Below are 21,366 nucleotides of genomic sequence, written 5' to 3' on the forward strand. Positions count from 1 at the left end.
TTTGGTGGGAAGGGAATGTAGCGGGATGGGGGGGGGGGTGAGAGAGTAGAATACAGTTAGTCTATTAAGGATGGGGCAAGGGAAGAGGGAGGGAGAGAGAACATTGGAGGTAGATGACAAACAGCTGAGAAGGTAGGAAATTGAATGAAAAGGAAGGAAAATATCTTGATGAGGAGGTGGAGGATAGGAGTTGGAAGGGGGGGGGGGGGTCAGAAACATAGAGGTGGAGGAGGGTTGTGGTAAACTCCCACAGTTCCTCATTACATGGAGCTGAAATGATCCTCCTGACACCTGAGCTGTAACCAAGAGATTACAGAATTGATGAATCCTTGGTTTAAAATGCAGCTGTTTTATTCTGCTTTAGTAATTAATTCTTTTTCCGATAGTGTATTGATTAAGCGTAGCCCCTGATAAAGTTCAAACTGAGAGAGATCCCGCCGGGGCTTTGGCTTGGCCTGCTCTGGAGAGTCAATGAAAACTTCCTCCCTCCACCTGCATCTATCTCTCTCTCTCTCTCTCTCTCTCCTCTCTCTCTCTCTCTCTCTCTCTCTCATCTCTCTCCTCTCTCTCTCTCTCTCTCTCTCTCTCTCTCTCTCTCTCCTCTCCTCTCTCTCTCTCTCTCTCTCCTCTCTCTCTCTCTCTCTGAGCACAGTTTACTCTCATAAATTAAGGAGTGAGGATCTGGCTTAGCTAATACTTGCTTTGTCTATCCTCTTGCTGATACAATGCTTTGTTATTTTCATACTATCACACCTACACAAAAGCAGATGCCCTTATTAACGAGTCCATGTAACACAACTCACCAAAACATTCATCTGAAGAGGCTTTTTTTCCCCTGGCATACTGAATGAGATACTACATGTACTTTCACCTAGCAGCTGATTCCATTGCTTACTCCTCCCTCGCTCTCATTCTCACCCTAACAGGGAATCATGGCATACACTACGAGAGCGTCTCCTTTCACAAAACTACTCTTTCATTCTTTTTAACGCTGCGTTTTTCCATACACCTGTGAGTGAGAGTCTGATCAACACAAGGTAGAGTGGGTCTCTCCGGGGAGCCAACTAGCAGAAAAATCAGATACAGCTTTACAAGAGAGTCAGACCCTCATGTCTTGTCAAGACCCCTCACCTACCGGCTCCTTTACAAGTCAATAACCAGGGCCCAGTGTCCTCCGCTGGGCGTTGGCACACATACACCTCTTTCTATAGGAAGCAGAGGAGAGCCAACAACTCTGGGTTCCATGGCGTAGCCCTTAATCCTACATTATTCTGTACAATATTATGGAAATAATCTTGTATTTCTGCAATGAAAATGCTCCTGACACGTAAGAAAATATATTTCTAGCTGTGCTGAGACACTACATTTATTCCCAATACATAACATGGACTACTCTGTCATTCATGTAATACATAGTGACAAATAATTGGTGACCCCATGAGGACAGAAGAGCCAGTTAAAAGCCTTTTTCAATATTAAGAACCAATGAAAGAGTGAATGAATTATGAAGAGAGAAGGGAAAAAATATAATTAGACTGGTGGAGGTGGTGCTTAATACATTTACTCGAGACTATTTCCTTTCGTTAATGGGGCCGCAGCATGCAGAGAGAGGGTTTTGACGAGGCTAGTATTGACTGTCCGCCCTGCTCCTTAAAGTAAATCCAGCAGGTCATTTCATTAAGGCCCAATTCCATGGCACTAATTTTGATTTTAAGGGCTTGACAGCTGTTGGCAGTGGAAATTGCTATGGCAAGAAAAAAAATGAGAGAGAAGCCTATTACTGCTGTGAAAAAAATTACAAATTGCAAAGCTTTGGTTCAAATTACTGCCACTCTGCCTCGCTGACTGTCCAAAATTCATATTTCCTCACGTTTCTTGGACCTCACCGTTAGATTTGCACACACACAATCTATTTTTGGAATAAACACAAGCTATTGTATTACTGTAATGAGATGCAATACAATCGCTTTACAATAAATACTTCCGTACTTATTTGTGGGTCAATTCAGTTCTATGGTGCAATAAAGCTGTACTTTGTGCTGCTGTTGTATTGGACTGCACTGGTCTGGCAGTGAGATGGACCTGACTCACAATGCAAGCTCCTAATCTCCTCGCCTTGCAAGTTAATATGCAGCACTAAAGTTCCAGCAGGAAGAAAAAAAGCTGTTCCTCTGATGCTATTAATTAGCAGTGCTCTATAGCTCTCAGCTTTTTGAAGCTCTCCATCTCCTTTTGTCTCACCCTCTCTTTCTTCCTTTTTTTTTTTTTTTTGGTGCGGCCTTCGTTATTGACTTTTCAATTTTCCCCTCACATCCACCCCCTGCACTAGCCGTAGCACCGGCGCTTCTGCAGCGGTGCCCAGCCCGACAATACCCCCAAGCCCACTTTCCGAGACGCTGGCTGGGGAGCCCAGAGAGCTGGGCCAGCCCTACAGCTCCCACTAGCCCACCACTCACTCCCAACGAGACCAAAATCAAAGAGAGAGGCCCTTAAAATATAACCATGGGTATAATGAGGGTGCTCCAAAGAACAATAAGCATATACACCAAAGGAGAAAGGAGAGTAGGAGTACAAAAGAAAGAGAGAGAAACTATAGGAATGTTGGCCTGAAAGTGTTCATGAGAAGTGCACAACAGAGGGTGGATGAGAAGAAGAAGAAAAAGGAATGATACTGTGCTTTAGGAGAAAGGGCAAAGGGCCACAGCCAGTGGTGATGGTAGCCAGGACCACGCATCTATCCGACCACGTATCTGAACCTAAAACAACAAGGGGGTCTGCCGCATGCCTCTGCAGCCGAAGGGAGCCAAGGGGAGCACGACTAATTTCTGCACAACAATAGGCCTGGATGGGCGCCCACACAATGGCAGGTGCTTTGAATAGCAGCAGGGCCCTTGCAACGGGGATCTTCTCCTCTCTCACTCCGAGGGCTTGGGCTCTGGCTTGTGTAACCTTTCATTTTCAACCGGGCTTCCCTTTTGACTCATAAAGGATGAAACTGATCTCATGGGGGGTGTGCAGGAGGGGTGGGGGGCAAAGGAGTAAGAGACAGCCAGGCCTGTGAGGCACAATCCAGATCTGTCTGTGTTTTCTGTGCATGTTATCTGCCTTTTTCTTTTTCCTCTATCTCCAATGCTTTTTCTTTTCCCTCTCTCTCTCTCTCTCTGTATATTTACAGGATCTCTGTCTCTCTCTTTTGCTTCTCTCACTCCACTTTTTTTTTTTCCCACCTCGTTTTTTTTCCATCGACTGTTGGTCTGTTGTGTTGTTATTTTCTGTAGCAGTTGTGTTTGTTGTGGTGCTGCTGGGCTGTCCTGTAGGCCATGAGACAGTGGTAAAGGCAGTTTTCCCCCCCACCTTAAGAGCATTCTTTCCGGGGTCACAAGGTCAGGCTTCACAGATGTCTCCTGCAGACACACAGTTGTCTAAGGACTGCATCCCTGGGAGTAAGCATTCGTACTAAACAATGCAGCTTTTCCCCCTTCACTTTGGAAAATGTTAAATGTTTTTTCTTTTTTTGTCTCGCTTTTTTACCTCTCTGTTTTCATTGTTTTATTTTTGAATGAAGCGAGTGAACATTTTCCAAGGTGGAGGTTTTTTTGTGTTTAGATAATGAGAGAAAGCCCTGGTTATCACAAGATAGTGGTGTTTTCTGGCTGCTTTCATTCTTTTAAGCAGTCCCCGTCTCCCTAAGTTTCCTGCAATTGTTCTAATGGGGCCTTAGTCATCCTTGCCTGATGGCGAAGGGAAAGATGCTTTAAAAGGTCTTTTTCTTCTCTCAGTGTGTGTTGCCAGGGGAGAAAAATGAAAACATGTAGTAACTGTGCTGAAATCCACACTGAGAGACAGATACAAGAAGCCCTTGAGTAAGCAGGGCAGAGGCCAAACAAAGAGCGACCTTAAATGAACAGAAAGACAATATTTGAACTAGAACTGCGTAGCCTCAATCTCAACATAAAATTGTATAGAAGAGAATTCCTGTGCCAAATGGCTTTCATTAAAAAGAAATCAGCTTCTGCTTTTCTAGGGGGCGGAGCGTGACACTGGTAAAAGAGAGGAGATTGCAGCATTTAACATGTAAGTTCTGCCTCAAAACATGGCAAAGTGTGTAATTGGAACAACATTTAAAAAATCCAGGCAGTGAGCTATCCCTGAATATCTTACTCCTTTTCATCTCGCTTTCCCTTGTTCCTTTTTCTCTTCCCTCGTTTGATATGGTGTTGTTGCTTCCCCCTCCAAACATCTTCTCTGTATTCTGCAAATTGATAACCCTCTAAATGAATTATGGTAAATGCATAATGAAGGTTTTCTCAGCTTCAGCCCTGCAGCCAGCCAGGATGGAGCATCTCGTTTGGCATGTTTGATTCGTTTTGTTGCGCATTTAGCCCCAGTGTTCCTTCAGAGTGTTCACTGCTTGGGGCATGTAAATAAGAAATTATCCTTGCTGACTAACATGGCTAATACCTCCTCTGGGGTAATCAAAAATTATTAGACGCTTGCTTCCAATAAACATTAGGGCTCATGGCACTAACCACTGTCAAATCGCTCACCTCCGCCTGCTCTCCAATACCCATAAAATGGGTGAACAAAAGTGATAAGGTGTGGAAAAAGCACTCTGGTTACGTGGAAACTGAGAGACCGCGGGACTGCTATTATGCCTAAAAAAGCAGCCCGTGGCTTTAAGAGTCATTAAAGCATGTACTAGAGTGGGAATCAGACGAGAAAATGAGCTTATCTTGCATAATGCCCTCAAAAGCTTTGCATAAACGTGAAAGATGTGCGCGTGAAAATCAGCAGCGGAGAGGAAGAACTCGGGATTGTAACACACTTCCTTTATCATCCTCCCACTCTCTTGGACGGCGGCAGCATGGTTAAAGCACTACCTGTAGGGTATAGCTGCTCTGCTCGGTTCCAAATGTGCTTCAGTGTGTAAACCCTGGTTTACACAAGAGAAAACCACACAGCAAGTGAACAAGCTATAGCTGGCCTTGCTAAGCCACTCTACTCAACCGCTTGCTGTCTTTTGGGAGGGACCTTTGCTGTGATGTGGGGTTTGGATATTAGGGGGAGGAGAATTGGAAGGGTGGGGGTGGTGGAGGAGATTAAAGAGCCAAGGGAGGCAGAAGAAAGGAAAGAAAGTAAAAGAGCACAAGGCCCATTGGTCAAACACAAAGGGGGAGAGAGGGAAAGGACATTTGAAGTCAGGGTTAAACTCCAAATAAGCACACCTTAAACGGGCCTGTGTAAGCTGGCAGTCAGGGTTTTTGGACTTTCCCTGCAGGTGTGCCTTTGAAAGACTTGGCCTCCGTAACCTCTCTCTGATCTAGAATGGGGCCCGGGGTTGGACACAGAAGAAACCGGTGGCATCTTGCTGCCTCTGCCTCCCATTCTATGTCTATTACATTCACACACGCATGCTTAAACTCTCTGTAAACACACACACACACACACACAGACACAAACACACTGCCAGACCAGGAGAAAACAAATCTGGTGAGGACAAGAGCAATTGGATTATCACCTCTTAAGGGTGACTTCTTGGCTGACCCCCTTCAGGCTAGCCTACTGAAGCAAGACAGAAAGATTTCCTGGGAAAACACTCCCCCTTTAAAGAACTGAAGCACTGTCATCCTTGTGAAAATACAGCAGCATTAATGGACGTGGAAATGCCCTTTGGGGCATGCGCTCAAATCCCTTTTAGCTATATTACATCAGACCCCTGTGCACTCCTCATCATCACCACATGCATTGGAGTAATCAGCAAAGGAACATGGGTGTGTAAACCCAATGAACTGATACAACAGCATTGCACTCTGTCTTTGTTTTTTTGGCCCAAGCCTCTGGGTAAAAGAGGGAAAAAGTCACTCCCCTCTTTTTACTGTCATAATTACTTCCTTGCAACACCTTTCCTTTCTGCTTTTTAATTATGCTCAACTCACTCCCAGATAAACCGGTCTTCATCTACTTCTCCGAGAAAGAGAAGAAAAGAAAGAAAGAAAAAAAATGGCTCCCCTAAGGTTTCCCCTAATGCCGCAAAAACAGACAGACATTCTCCTCAGCTGCTGTCAGAATAATCTGGGTAATTTTTTCCCTATGTTCTCCAAACATTAGTTTGCACATTAGGCTGACCCAGTTAATGCACGTTTTCCTGATGTGTAGGACTCAGTTCCTGGCCAAGCAAGGCCAGGTTGGGTTGGTCCGGGTCGCACTAGGGGCCTGTTCGTGATTATGGACCAGAGGGACCAGGCCCCAGCCAGAGCTGAAGGAGCGGGAAGAGGGAGGAAGAGAGGAGTGGAAAGAAGGAGACGATAAGAGGAAGAGCGGGAAAGCTTGAGCTGCAGTGTGGATGGAGTGGTGGTGATGTTGTGGGTAGAGGTCTATGTTACTGGAAGTGGAGCAGACTTCTCTGGCAGCCCGCATCCCTTTACAGTTCCTTTGCTTTCGCTGTTTTCATGTGTTTTTTTCCCTCTCATCATCTATAGACTCTAAGAACGTAACACAAGGTCAGGAGAAACACAGAGAGACATAAAAAAAAGGAAGAGAGAGAGAGCGGAAGGAAGGAGGGAGCTGAGGGAGCTGATCATTCTCTTTAATCACATTTTGGATGAGGGCCAGGTAGTCTGCGGTACTGAGAGCGAGACAGAGAGGGGTGAGAGAGGAGAGGAGTGTGAGGGAGACGGTGAGAGAGGGAGGAGGGTGGTAGAAAGTGAGGTGGAAGAATAAATGGAAAGAGAGGGAGGGAGAGGATGAGAAAGGGACTTATGGAGAGGGGGAGAGAGGGGATGAGCCTGAGAGCAGAGCCCCTTGAAACAGCTTGAAGTGCAGCAGCGCTTAAGTAACAGTGCACATATGCCCACACACACTATGTCTATGTGTGTGTGTGCAGGGTAGAGTGACAGCCATTCCCGTAAATGCCGGCGAATGCTGAATCCAGCAAGAATCTGGTGTTAGAGCAGAGGCAGGGAGGGATCCATTTTAAAACTATGTGCATTAACTATACTTTTCCCCATAGATTAAGCACTCCACATGAATAATTTAGCCTCTCTTATGCTAATGGGATCATGAAAGTATCCCCTCCGTACCATGTTTTCTCCCCCTCCACAGCAACTCTTCTCAGCTTTCAACAATGGCCCTGCCCCTTCCCAACAAACCATCAGACAGACATACTGCACTGTTCTCACAACAGACACCTGACTAACATGGGGCTGACATGTAGTGACAAGGCTAAAATTGCACACAGTAGTGTGTGAGGAACACTGTGGCATTGTTATCCTCATTAAGCAGGTATATCTACAGCTTGTTTCCTGTTGAAGTTCAGTTTACTTACTGCCACTGGTGGCAAACTATAGCAAGTTATAGTTTAAATAGGTTGGCTGCACTTGGTGTAATGTTTATGTGATCGCTGTTGCCATTGAGCTGGATTTGTAAGAGGCTACCGAGGCAGACTACTCCTCTTAAAATGTTCTGCTACGCTGTGGTTCTCTGTGTTTTCTTTCGAGAGGGGAAGTGGACATATCCTGTGTGTTTATGTGTTTCTTTGGCCTTTTTTTGTCCAGCCTCGGTCATCACACACTAAAATATACCCAAGCACACATTAACAACGCATACACACCCTTGTTGCTTCAGCATTGTGTTGTGGCGAGGTGGGGGCACTGTGTAAAAATTATCAGTGCTCCAACAGCTGGGAGTGAGAGCCATGAAACAGCAGGGCTTGGGTCTGCTTTATTGTTTATCTGTTGTTTATGGGCCAGTGTTCAGCTTTAATTACTACACTAAATTAAACTCTAACAGGCACTTAGAGGGAACCAGCTAACGCACGCACATGCACACACACACACACACACACACACACACACACACACACACACACACACAATATATATATGTTCTATACACAGACACACCTCGCTGATCACTCCAGAGCTGAAGTATAGGCTACTAAAACGCAACAAGGCTTCCATCTTGCGTTTAGCACAGACTCTGCTGATCTTTCTGTTGTGGTTACAGTTTCTTTTTCTTTATAGTCCATAATTTTGGGTCTTCCTGAGCCCCAAGTGTAGCTGTAAAAAAAAGTAAAGCCAAAAAGGCCTGCATAAGGCCAGATTCAACTGGCCTTGTTCATGCTGGGACTTTCTGGGCTGACACAGGGAGTCGTGTCCCCACCAGAAATGACCCCCCTCTGGTGAGCTCAACCACAAAGACCTTTCTGAGTGGGGCCCCTGGTCAGGGCCAAGGGAGCTCACCACACTCCCCACGCATACACAAACACACACACACACACACAAATGTACCACAATACCATCAAGCGCAGCATGCTCCCTTGGAGCCGAACACTCAAGCTCTCCCTCTCTTCCTCCCTTTCTCTCCATCTCTGCCTCTCTCCGTCTCTCTGGGGAGTCTGTCTATCCGCAGAGCGCGGGGATTGTTCAATTGCTGAGAAAATGTACAAAATGCTTTCTCCTCTCTTCTGTTGAGCCTTTTCCATCTACAGTAGAATTGTAGAGAAAGCCCCTTTGCTCACCACTCAAGATGTCAACGTGGATTTTGGTCTTCATGCATAGCTAATAATTACAAGTGTGGACTGGAGCTGAGGCATGCACACACACACACACTCTGACACACACATATACACATACAGCAAGAGGGTAAAAGCTACCGTGCTGAATCAGTGTTGGGGTTTTACAGTTCATGACTGTGTTTGGTGTGGGCAAACGTGCAGAGTATTTCATCACACTGCTCCAACACTCTTTGGGTGTTTAACATATTACAGACACCTGCTTGGAAACGAGCGCTATCTTAACGCAGGCCCATTTATCAAGTTTAACTCCCTGCAACTGATGTCTCTGATGTTTCTAGATAAGCTTGGAGGAGCTCCAAAGGACTGTTAATCAAAATGATGTGCGAGCAGACCCAATGAAGTTATTGTGCGTTACCTTCTGAACCATCACCCGTAAATGCTGAGATTTGTTTATCTAGCTAGAACATAGGGAGGCACTCTCTAAGAGTCAGTAAGTGAGAGTGCAGAATTTGTCCTGAGGGTGATAATTCATATTTTCTTTTTTTGGAGGGAAATTCTGAGAAAAAGGGAGGAAAAAAAAGTCTGTTAAGAGCGGGGGTTGGGGAGAGGTTACAGATCTGAGTATTGTACTGAAACCCTTTTCATATGTGTCAGAACCTTAACTGGCAAGCTTTACTCACAGCTATGAGCATGCTTCACCTTGGTTTACAGCTTGACAATAAATTATTCCACAAGAGGGACGATACATATTTGCGCACTTGTTAAATTGTTTTTTTGGCACAGGCTCAGAGCAAAGCTGAGATACAAGACGGAGATTTGTATCGGCTCATAGCAAACCATCCTGAGTCCTGTATGCACTTCATGTACAGAACTAAAAAAACAAAGGTACGAGAGTGATACTGATCTTTATTCTTCTGTACATCCCCGAACAGCAGCCAAATGAGAAGGGAAAGCTAAAACCTTTCACTCTTCAAAACACTTCGACTTGGTCACTGTGAGGTATGTTTCGACATTCTTGGGAGAAATGGAGTGAAGTCACTTTTTGAATACATTTTCTAAAGTTTCTTAAGCCACAGGCAGACATACAACACAACTTTCAAGATGGAAGAGAAAAGTTGATTGTTTGTATTGGCAGCTGAAACCACAAAGCAATGAGGGTCTCACGTACTCTTTCCCCCCCCTGTCTCTCTCTCTCACACACACACACACACACTCGCTCCCATCTATTCTGTCTTCCTCAACTGATCCACATCGTCACCCCTTTTAACAGGGGCCAAGCTGTTAAAGACCCCATTACTGAAGTGAAGCACACATTTCACATTTTCTCTGTGGACTTGAGAGTGTGGACTACAAATTTTATGTGGAAATGTATTGAGATAGGAGGCGAGTTCATGCGTGGAGTGGAGGCGAGGAGGGGAAAGGTGGAGAGGTTGGGGAGGGAAAGCTCTGTCAGAATGGAAGGGCCAGAGTCGGGAGTCAGCGAGCGCTTCAAGCGTTAACGTAATTGCAAGAATGTGAAAAATGAGGCGGCGGGGCTCCCGAGCGGAGCGAAAGGTCAGAGCATGCCTCACACAAAACAACTGGCTGGAGGACGGCCTCATTAGACCATTAAATCAGCTGCCCTCTCTCTTTTTTTTCCCCTTCTCGTTCTCCTTTTTCTCGCTCTGCATACTTTTTCACCTTCTCTACTCTTTTCACCTCTGTACTTCAATGTCTCTGTTTTGAAGTTCTCGTATCCATTCTACGCTGCTTTCTTTTTTGTTGTTGCCATGAAACATTTAGCACTCTTCAGTGTAGGTCAGGCTCTGGCCCTGATCTAGTCTAGGCCTATCTTGGCCCGATGCGCGGTGCTGTACCGTAACTGTCTTTGGCCCGTATTGATCCGCTGTTACTGGATACGGTGGGGAGAGGAGTCGATAAGTGCTCTGTGGATTACAGGTCACTTGTACTTATGTGTGTAAAATAATCAATAGGCAGTGCATTTCTTTCTCCCATGCCCCCCACCCCCCTCTCTCTCTGTTGTTCCTGCCGCCTTCATCTCCCATGCTACTTGTAATTGCAAAGATGAGTGCAAAAACTCCACCTATGCTCTTTTATTCTGACCTGCAATCATACAGTGTTTTTAACTAATGTTATTACTTCCATATCAGATAATCCAACACCTAATTTACATCAATGTCTCTAGCTCTCTCGTTCTTCTTCTCTTTCTGTAAATGTGCCTTTGGTCGGCTCACAATAGAGGGGTGCAAGAACAAGGTGAATTATCCCTTTCCCTATTCCTATTGGTGTAATCGTATTATGCCCCATTCTTTCCTTATGCTTTCACAGTCAAACAGAAGTAGCCTATCCTGTTGCTTAGCCAAGGCCTAGCTATCATCAACTAGCCTGTGATCCAACTAGTTCTGACACAGCCAACCACAGAGGTCTGCTGCGGCCCTCAGTCTGTGGTCAGTAATGGTTCAACTGCTGCTTCTGTCTGACGAGGGGAAGATGATTTAAAGGGCCCCACCACAGACACACATCCCATCGATGCATTTGATCGCTTATCGGCAAAACGCTAGCAATGAACGTGACGCGGCAAGCGGCTTCACTCTGAGAGCGAGCCTTTGTGAGTGTGTGTCTGAGTGTTTGAGCGTGTTTGTGTGTGTAGACGGCGTGATGAAATTTCATGCAAAACCGTGGACACTGCCAGAGGGCACACACGGATACAGAAGGAGATCCCCACACACACACACACACACACACACACACACACACACACACACACACACACACACACACACACACACACACACACACACACACACACACACACTCACACACACACGCACACACACTCTGCTGCCAGTGAAAGGAGATTTTGCTGCGTTCAAAACAAGGAGAAGGCAAGAAAGGAAAGAGCTCATCATCTGTTCTCTTAAATCAGGCAGCGGTTGCATTTAATAAACAATTTTAACCTCGCACTGTATCGATGCTGGAATTCAACTAACAGCGTATGCTTCTGATCGTTTACATGTCAAATTTGATATGGACCGTGACAAAAACACAAGGCAGATAGCTGTGACTTGCACAAACTATCTGTAATAATTTCAAATACATTTATTTTGAAATGCATTATTGCTGTTTGGCAGGTCGTGTACTAGATAAAAGAAGGCTCACTGAGACATAATTAGGGGCTGTTGTGTGAGCAAAGTTAATATGCTTTAAATGCAAGAAAGAACTGGCAGAAACATAGTATTAATCACCAGCTTTTGTTAAGCTCTCTAAATAGCAACATTTTGGAAAGCCCTTTACTAGGTTGGTATATTACAGTGGGTGTTGCTTGCATTTGCGCGTGAGTGTCATAAGCGGGTTCATTTTTAGGTGTGACTATGTGTTTACATGGACGCAATTCAAAAAGCGGGATAATCCAATATGCAAAAGGAGGGACTGGGACATATGTGTATAGAGAGATGTGCCATCTATTCACCGTAGATCTCACATTAAACAGGGTTAAAGTGAAGTGTTGGCAACTCTACCCATGCATGATGATTAATATGTCCTGCATGGACCTGTGCCTGCATCTATGTATGCTTGTGTGTTGGTGCTTGAGTGCGTGTGTGTGTGTGTGTGTGTGTGTGTGTGTGTGTGTGTGTGTGTGTGTGTGTGTGTGTGTGTGTGTGTGTGTGCATGCCCATTTCTGTGCTGGCTCACCTTGTTCGCTGCTGTTGTCACCGCTCTGTGAAGCGTGTCCCCCGCTGGAGGGCCCCGGTGTGCCGGCTGAGTGTGTGGAGGTGGCGTCATCATGGTCTCTCCAGGAAGCTGGGTTCTGAGGTTTGAGAAGAGCGAAAGCAAGCGTGGGATCCATCCGTGCATCCATCCACATTCCCCGTCCAAACCGCAAACCAGGAGCAGAGAGAGAGCAGGGAGGGGGAGAAGGGGAGGAGAGAGAGACACAGAAAAAGAGAGAGAGACCATATGAGTACGCTGGAAAAGTGAGTGACATCTGTAAGAGTCTACAGGCACTGCGAAGGTCCTTGGCCTGCTTACATTCTCCTGGCAAGGCGAAGAGCCTCGTCGCCTATTTCCCTGCTAGCAGACAATCAACGATGCCAATAAAATCATAGATGAATAGAAAGTAACTAATGCACTAAAGCAGCTGGCAATAAGTCAAAACACTGTAATCAAAGTGTTTCATTAATGCATGAGAGCAAAACGCAGCACTGTTAATGTGGCGTCTGATTTTGAACGTTGCAAGTGGAGCACTTGTGAGTAATTGTCTAAACACATATGGCAGAGCCCAGTGGAGTTCGTTTATACCATAACCAATTGAGACTTCCGTGTCAAGTGAGAAATATAGAGGTAAAAAGTCCAAACACACCACAGCCGCCATTAATCATTACCACTGTCAGAAATGAAAATAAGATATGACAGTGATTCTGCTGCTAATCTGCCAAAAATGTGAACACGCCCACACCGACATACACTCACGCCCACAGAGGCTTGCAGAAATACACTTACGCACACATGCTAATGACATAATAGAGCAAGAAGTATAAACACACATGCACACACACTCACTTTTATATATACAAACACATGCTGAAAAAAAAAGTGTTAAATCTTTGCTGGCTAACTTCAAAGAAATGTCCATAAACAAATTCATAGCTTTTAAGGTGTCTTTCTTTTTTCCTTCCCTCCGCCTACAGCTCATTTTCTCTCCTTCCCCTGCTCTCTTTCCTGGTCATTCCCACTGCCGGTGCACACGGGGAAACAGGATTTTTCAACTGTACAGGAAAGGCTTTATCAGTGCCACATGAAGGCAGGCTGGAGGTGGAATTTCCTCTGCCATTCAGGCAATAGAGGGACAGACTGATCACGTCATATTGGCTCAATCCAACACACACTCCCCAAACAGCCTCTCTCACAGAGCTGATACAGCTCACACAACCCTAGCTAGTCTTTCCCAATTTCACTTGTCACCTGAGCACGATGACAAAATGTTGCCGAACGTAAACCCAACGTTGTCTGGGGCCCCCGAGAGAAGCGGCCCCTTGAGCCAAGCCCAAGCCAAATAAACACAGGCCTGCACCAAGGCTTCCCACAAACCTCAACCCACTTCTCAGTTCCCGCTATGGTTTGTTTTTTCCCTCTCCCTCAAACACACATCAACACACATACATACGTACGAAAGCAGAAGGAAAAAGTGCACGCCACAGATTATTCCAAGACAGAGACCGTTTTTACCATTCTGTCTAACTTCAGTTCCTGATTAACTTCTTCTCCTTCAGTTCCCACCAGAGAGGAGCCTGCCTGCCCACTTTGGTGCCCCAGTCAGAGTGAGCTGTACTGGTGGAGGACAGACAGGATAGTGCCCGGAGACGCGTGGAGGTTTTCAGGGAAACAGAGGATATAAGACAAGCGGCTGTCGAGCTCCCGTGGGTGTGCAGTCCTGATGTGGGGCTGCTTGTTCTGCTGCAGAGGCTGCTGCTATGCCTGTGAGCGAGGCCCTTTTATCTGCTAAGTTTTTTGGGGAAGGAGGGCTGTTTTCTCAAACAGCTTGGAGCTGAAAACAGCAGACAGAAACACACAAGGCCCTTCAGACCCTCTGCTCCACTCAAGGCCCTCTCAGCGTCAGCTGTTCACCGGATGGCAATCAGATAAAGAGCTCGGAGAATTGCTCAGAAGAGGGGTACGAAGACAGGGTGAACAAAAGCCCATACGTGGGTTTTAGCCCTCCAGAGTGAGCGGAGGGGAAAGTGTCCCTGCTCGATGTGACCACTGATCAACACATGGTATACTTCATGGGAACAAGGTCTGTTGTCTGTTATTCTCAACACAGCATATGCTGAGTAAAATCACTAATGTGGGAAAAGCCCATCAACCCTTTTAAAACAGTCTAATTGCTGTCTGTCGTGTGGAACGAGGAGGGAAGGAGGTAAAAGTCCCAGACTGTATAATGTATTTAGGCAGAGCTGGGCTTGGTGCTCTCTGAACGGGCTGTTGTTGTTCCAAGAGAAGAAAATGACTGGGTTCTACTTCCTCACAATGAGACAAGATGCGAGACAGACCTGACAAACTATGCTCGCTGCTCTCACACACTCTCGCTCTCTTGTTCTCTCTCTCTCTCTCTCTCTGTAACACTTGCCAGCTATGGCCACAGCACGGTTTTAATGCAACAGCTGAATCGATAGGACTTAATTTAGCTATCATTGCAGAGTAATGTGTCATTTTTAATGGCGCTGGCACTAAATTAAATTCAAAGACACCTCAGCTAATGCTGTTAAAGGGAATGATATTTTGCTATGATTTGCTACCCTGTGGGTTTAATGGGCCTGTATGCAGGGATATAGATAATGCTTTGTTAGTTTGTTTCTTATTGGACAAAAAGCCGACCGCAGCACTTTATATGACCTAATATATAATAATACAGTACACTCGACTACGCCTAGTGTATATGCAGTGGATATCTCTAATGAAGCACACTCTTCTCTTTTAATGCCTGCGAGTCACCTCTCATTCATAACCCTGTCTGCAAAACAAGACAACAAATATTGCAACAAAAGCGTTAACTTTCCACGCTCAACAAGGCGACAAAAGCAACAGCCTTTCCTCCTCCATGAATAATTTAGTGGGCCTCTCTGAGCTACGGAGGCTGCATCAACAGACACCGCGCAGCGCAGCGTAAACACACACAACCATTTTGTCGCAACCCTCGTGGGTCTGATAAAGTTCAAACAAGTTGGGGGGGGGAAGAATCATGTCACCCAAACAGTCTTCTTCAACCAAACAAGGAGAAGAAGAAGAAGAAGAAGAAGAAGAAGAAAAACAAGAGGAAGAAGCAAAAGAGAAAAGAAGGCCTCTAGCCCATGTGACTATCCCTTAAAGCTGGGCATAATTAGGAGTCAAACATGGTTCACTCCAAGCTCTTCACTAATTGTGTTAAAGAGCAGTGTTACCAGGAAGAGGAGGAGGAGGAGGAGAACACGAGCAAGCAAACGCACATGCATGTGCAGGCGCGCGCACACACAAACACAATAGGACAAGATAGAGACTAAGATACAAAAGAAGCGTGGTCTCTAGGGGCAGCCTTTTCTATTTGCCGGGGTTAGCAACTGGCAGCTGATAATACAAGTTGTAATTAATATAAAAGCAGGAGACAATATGGGGAGGGGGGGGGGGGGGCTTGTAGTGGAGCCAGGCCACAGGAGAGCAGGAGAATGCTGCAGTCTCCTCTGCTACTGTCCCCTGTTTCTCATTTACAAACACCTGCCTGGCACAATCTCACTTTCCTCTCTGCACTCTGCCTACATCCCTAGGAATTTCAAATAAAATTGATTTAGCGGCATCATTGAATTTCCCTCAAATTCCCCCGGAACCCAGAGGAAAAGGGGAAGAAATCTGTCGGTGTAGTAGCAGTGTGGGGTAGGCTGAGAACGACTAGCCTCGTGTGTGTGTGTGTGTGTGTGTGTGTGTGTGTGTGTGTGTGCGTGTGTACATGTACAGAATCGCTGACACACCAGAAACACGCAGGGCCGTAAATCATAACACCAGCTGACATTTCAAGACACATCTTGCTACATAGCATAAACAGAGAAAAAAAGCCACATTTCTGTTGGATTGAGCAAGTAATTATACACAGCCTCTTTAGAAATGTGTAGGTTCACCTCTTCTAAACAACTGAGTATTTACAACACCCTCAATTATCCCGAATATAAAGAGTCCTGTGTTTCATTTAGAAGGTAATAATTCACCGCAGCATGTTTTAACAGACACCAGGGATTGAGTTGTCATATTTATGCTTCCTAACTTTCTCTGAGGCAGAAACAACCCTTTTCACTTTTTACTGAATGCCACATTACACGTGCAAATATGTATTCATAGCACACATCAAAATGACTATTCAAAAATATGAAATAGCATAAACACAAAAGTCATTATAGATCATTCTGCGTTCAGTTATTCCTTGTAACACACAACACTAAATATGAGTATGTAAATATACACTACACCTGTACAAACTGATGTAATTCAATACAACTGTTCTGCCATAAAGTCTATTTTTATGATTCCTATAATTATCTTTCTTTCATTGACACTGTCATAGTGTTAATTCAACTGCATGTTATAGTATTGAGGTCATAGTGAGAAGAAATAACTGCAGTACAGTTTAGCATCACCTTTGATTATAATCCTCAATAATAAACATATAAAAGAAGTTACACATTTCTAACAATATCAACAAAAAGCTGAGGATTATTCTCTTTGTGACGGTAGGATTAATGGCAGAGCTGTTGTATTGAATTGCTGAGTATATGTAACATTAACTGTATATTGCATTTACACTACGAGTCCACATACATGTATCTCATGATCCTACAACGCCTGCTCAGCAACTGTTTTCCTTGCAGTCATTCAGCACACATGCAGTTAAAGGAAGGGGAGTGTGTGAGATGCAACAAGTGAGCCTCGCCTCTCTCTCCAGCCGCGGCAGCGATGATTAGATATGCCTGCCAACAGGGCCCTGCCACTGAACACTAATCAAATAGGAAATGTAAGGCCAGACATCCCACCATCACAAAACAATTGTGTGGAACAGACAGAGCGGTCCAAGTCAACGCAGCACTGTTTTCATGAGAAGGGGGGTGGGGGGTGGGGGGGGGAGAGATCTGAACGTAGTCGGTCCCCGAGGAGAACAAAGCTAGTTGAATTAGAACACCTCCAAAACTGAGAAATTCCACGGTTGAGCGGGCCGGCTCGGCCCGAGGGCTCTCTGTCCACAGGAAGAGAGGCTGTGTATGCGCTGCACCATGCATAGTGACATACAGAAACAGGACATTACTGAGCAGCCTTCTCCGCCGATACACACAGTAAATCACTGCATAGGCACGACATGAACTATTGCTATTACTTGACTGAACCTGTGACATCACCATTTCTGACCAATGGTCTACAGTGCTCAGAGCCTGTACCAGAAAATCAAATGTAAACAGAGAAAGCGTCCGTCCCCCGTCCCCCCTTTCCAGCCATGCAGGGGTAAGATAAGCTACACCATAACCTCTATGGGAACTACTATCACTCCCTGAGGAAAGCTCTCCAAAACAAAGCGGCGGGATCTGCAAATCCTACACACTTTCTCTATAACAAATCTGAAACTATGCAGAAATTCAAAGGCACTTTCAAAAGCGTAATGCATATGCATGGAGGAAATGAAAAGCCTTCTGCTAATATGTAAGCTTTACTGGAGAAGCAGCACAATAGCACGAGAAGACACAAAGGCTAATTCATTAGAACAGATAATATTCAGACACTGTTAATTCTATTTGCTTCCCTAATTGGATGTAGCACAGAAGAGACAGAAATTTTATTCATTAATTAAAAGACAAGAGAGCAAACCATTGACAAGCACACACACTGTATCAACCGTTTACAAATCTACACCGCTCTGTGTTTTTTTTTTCTTCTTCTTCCCCATCACCCTTCATGTGTAATACAACATCTTTTTTTTCTTTCTTTTAATTGGGATGGGGTTGATCTGAGGAGGGGCGATGAGTTAGGAAGCCTTGGGTGGGCTACATGGTTGAGATAGTCACCGCAAGCGAATAAGAGAAATCAACAGTGTCAGCAAAGGCCTCATCCCGCTCTCACTATACCATAATCCAATCATCTCTAAGACAATGCTGCATTCAAGTGTAAATAAAACTGTGCTTATTATGCTCTGCTGTCAGGTATGAAGAGGGGAGAGGAGGGAGACAGAAAGAGGTAAAAAAAAGGAGAACACATACACATATACACACACACACACGTACAAACAAGCTCAACGTGCCGCCTCCTTCACAGTGAAGAGCCTCATCATCTCCAGAAAAACCAACTTTCACCAAATGAGATGTAGCCCAGGGCTATATATTAAAAATGCATATCAAAGCAAAGAAAAATGGACGTGAGAGATTCTAACTAAATAAATTAGCATATCTAACTATCAAACCGCCTTCCTCTCCTCAATGAGAAGCAAGGACAGAAATGAATAATAAAATAGAGCCAAAAACAAATGAATAAATAAAATAAATAAAACAAGACAACTAGGACGGAAATTGCTTTCCATCCAGCGGCACAGTTTTGCTGCCATATGCATTTTTGTGCATTGTTTGCAATATTCAAAACACATTCCAATTAGACATGGAAATAACACTGGAGAAGTTAACTATTTACTAGAAGGCTTTTGCATCATGACGGCAGTGTGCACATTTTCACTTCAATAGTTTCACTTTCTACAAATATTATTTCCACTAAAGCCTCACCAGGTGCACACATGTTCTCACACACTGCACAAAAAAAGCCTTTTTTATTTATACAAATATAACTATAAACTGAAGTGTGTATGTTTCCATAACATGTAGTGCTCAGCCATGATTAAAATCACTCTCTGCTCAGACAGAGCTCCTAAAGCAAACAATGGGGGGGGGGGGGACTCTTCTGCTTTTACCATATTCAGGCCAAGCAGTTAGGTATAATAAAAAGTTCACTGGTGCCACAGATGTGAAATAAATCCCTCAAAACATAAATACCTAATGAGGTGGTCAGTCCAAATGACTCCAAGATAAATGACTTGTCATGCAACCTTCCTTGTTTATTGCTGCTCCTGATTTGCTTTATTGGCATATCTAATTTTTTAATTATGAAAATATTCTCACAAGTGGACTGATGACAAAGCTGGTGTATGAGCACTGGAGGCACCGTTGGAAATTGGCCTGGAGTATCAACCATCTGCCATGAAACTAAACAGGCTAGTTTATCTAATCTCTGCAATATAAACAACAGCATGCCTCATTTCTACACTTGTGTTGGAGGACCACAATATTGCCGTTTTGACCGTTTCTCAAACCAACATCGGCATCTTCGGTCTAATTATGTTTTAATGCACCTTGCGCGGTGCGCAGCATGGCCATGTGAACGCGACGGGCTTTCAAAGGGAATCCGCTGCTATTAGGCCTATAGCCAGACCCAACAGATGCAGCGCAGTGACTTTGCATAACACTTAAAACTGCTTAAATTCCTAATAGGCTTGGCTTTGCGCTCCACATATATTAACTAGTCACTTACTTGCAATAGCCCGCTCGTTTTCTCCCCCACCAAAACATTAGCTTTACCACAGGCATGCAAGACGCAATAATTCACAGATATCAACTCAATAATACACTGTCAGCTCAATCCATATTGCGGGGGGAGAGCCCGTGATTATAACACCGAAAATGCACGATTTAAACCAGGGAATCGATCCTCAAATTTAAAGCTACTGTACTTCAGGTGCATATAATTGAATTCAGCATTATGGAGCCTCCAGCCATAAAATGGGGAGCAGAGGAGAAAGCCACTGCAGAGCAACCCACACGGCAATCAATACGAAACAATTAAACACATTAACATCAACAGCAATGTAAGGCCTCCAGACGAACCATCAGATGCCTTGTGAACTTGACATTGATGGTAAGCCTTTAGCTCTGAGATCTATTTCAATAGGCTACCACTTTCTCCACCTCTGCAGCAAAATCCACAGCTTTACACAGAGGCCATATCCAGCTCCCACAGTCCCACATATAAAGCCCTTTTCTTTTTAAATATTGGCCTAAAGCTAAAGCTTACCACTGATACCCTGCTTTAACGTTAAACCTGCGTAACAGATAATTGCCTCACGTTTTTTTTCCCAACTCTCCATAACGCACGTCAGCGATTTACACACACGCACCCTCTAATGCACACACACACACACACACACACACACACACACACACACACACACACACACACACACACACACACACACACACACACACACACAGTCACTCAAACCCCGAACACACAAGCAAGCACGGACGCATTATGCACTCATGACTGCCCCTAATCAAAAGACTAAAACAATAACTCAGTCTATTGTATCACATCTAGCTTTTGACCTTAGAACATCGATCGGCAGATTTTCCTTGCAGAACAGAGCATGCTCTATTTACTGATGGCACAGCAGGGTCACACACTGAGCACAGGCTAAGTAGCCCAAAAGTAGGCATTATGAGACACTTCAAACACATCTGATTATCTAAAAACAAGCCGATTATTCATATGCATTGTGTTTAAAAAAAAGTATACAAGCCCGGTTGTTCTCTATCAGCAGCAGAGACGCATGCAGACCAAAACAGCACAGCACATATTATGAATATAACGCTGTTACTTACGTGATCTGCAAGGTTAGTCGACGATCCCGAGAGCTCTTCGTGATCTGACTTTGAGCTGCCATCCCGTTCGTCAATAACTAGATCTATTGGCATTTTTCCTTTCAAACAACTGATGTACCGGTGGCAAAAATTGTCGCAGAGCTCGTGCACCTAGAAAAAAAAAGAAAGAAAACACCTTTTTTTTCAGGCTGGGGAAACGCTTCAGCCAGTCCAAGAATAACTCCAATTAAGGGGGCATTATCGGCGTCGAGGAAACAATAGTGAAATTGTTGCAGTGCTTATTATTCTCCTGAGACTGGAGCAACAAGTTGAACGACAAAAAATAAACAGCATGCCGTAAACTGCTGGAATAATGAGCAGTTGAAACTAAATCTGCGGATCGATACCAATGTGCAACGTGAGCAAAGACGCTCCAGCATATTTTATCAATAGTCACATAAATAGTTGGCTAAATAAAATAGCAGATTTTATGAAAAATAAACACCTGAAACTTTCCCCCAACGCATGCCGGTTTATTTAAAATACACATATGCTACAGCACTGGACTGCATATTGAAGCATTTGATTATATCAGTTGCATTAAAATACAGGGTTTTTGTGCAGGTGCCATCATGCTCAGATAAATCTAATATATACATATTTATA

At 44.5% G+C, this 21,366-nt stretch overlaps 1 protein-coding gene across 9 annotated transcripts in view; it reads right to left on the reverse strand.

The window, feature by feature from the left end:
• The window catches only part of meis2a (Meis homeobox 2a), a 176,022-nt gene that overhangs the window by 54,178 nt on the left and 100,478 nt on the right, over positions 1-21,366 (reverse strand). For all 9 annotated transcript variants that reach the window (XM_029460262.1, XM_029460259.1, XM_029460261.1 and 6 more), the window contains 2 exons: positions 20,722-20,871; positions 12,209-12,323 (listed from right to left, as the gene is read on the reverse strand). In XM_029460262.1, coding sequence (XP_029316122.1) covers positions 12,209-12,323; positions 20,722-20,871 — 265 coding nt within the window. The remainder of the gene's footprint in view (positions 1-12,208; positions 12,324-20,721; positions 20,872-21,366) is intronic.

This window comes from Cottoperca gobio, chromosome 22, assembly GCF_900634415.1.
Source record: "Cottoperca gobio chromosome 22, fCotGob3.1, whole genome shotgun sequence".
NCBI classification, from domain to species: domain Eukaryota; kingdom Metazoa; phylum Chordata; class Actinopteri; order Perciformes; family Bovichtidae; genus Cottoperca; species Cottoperca gobio.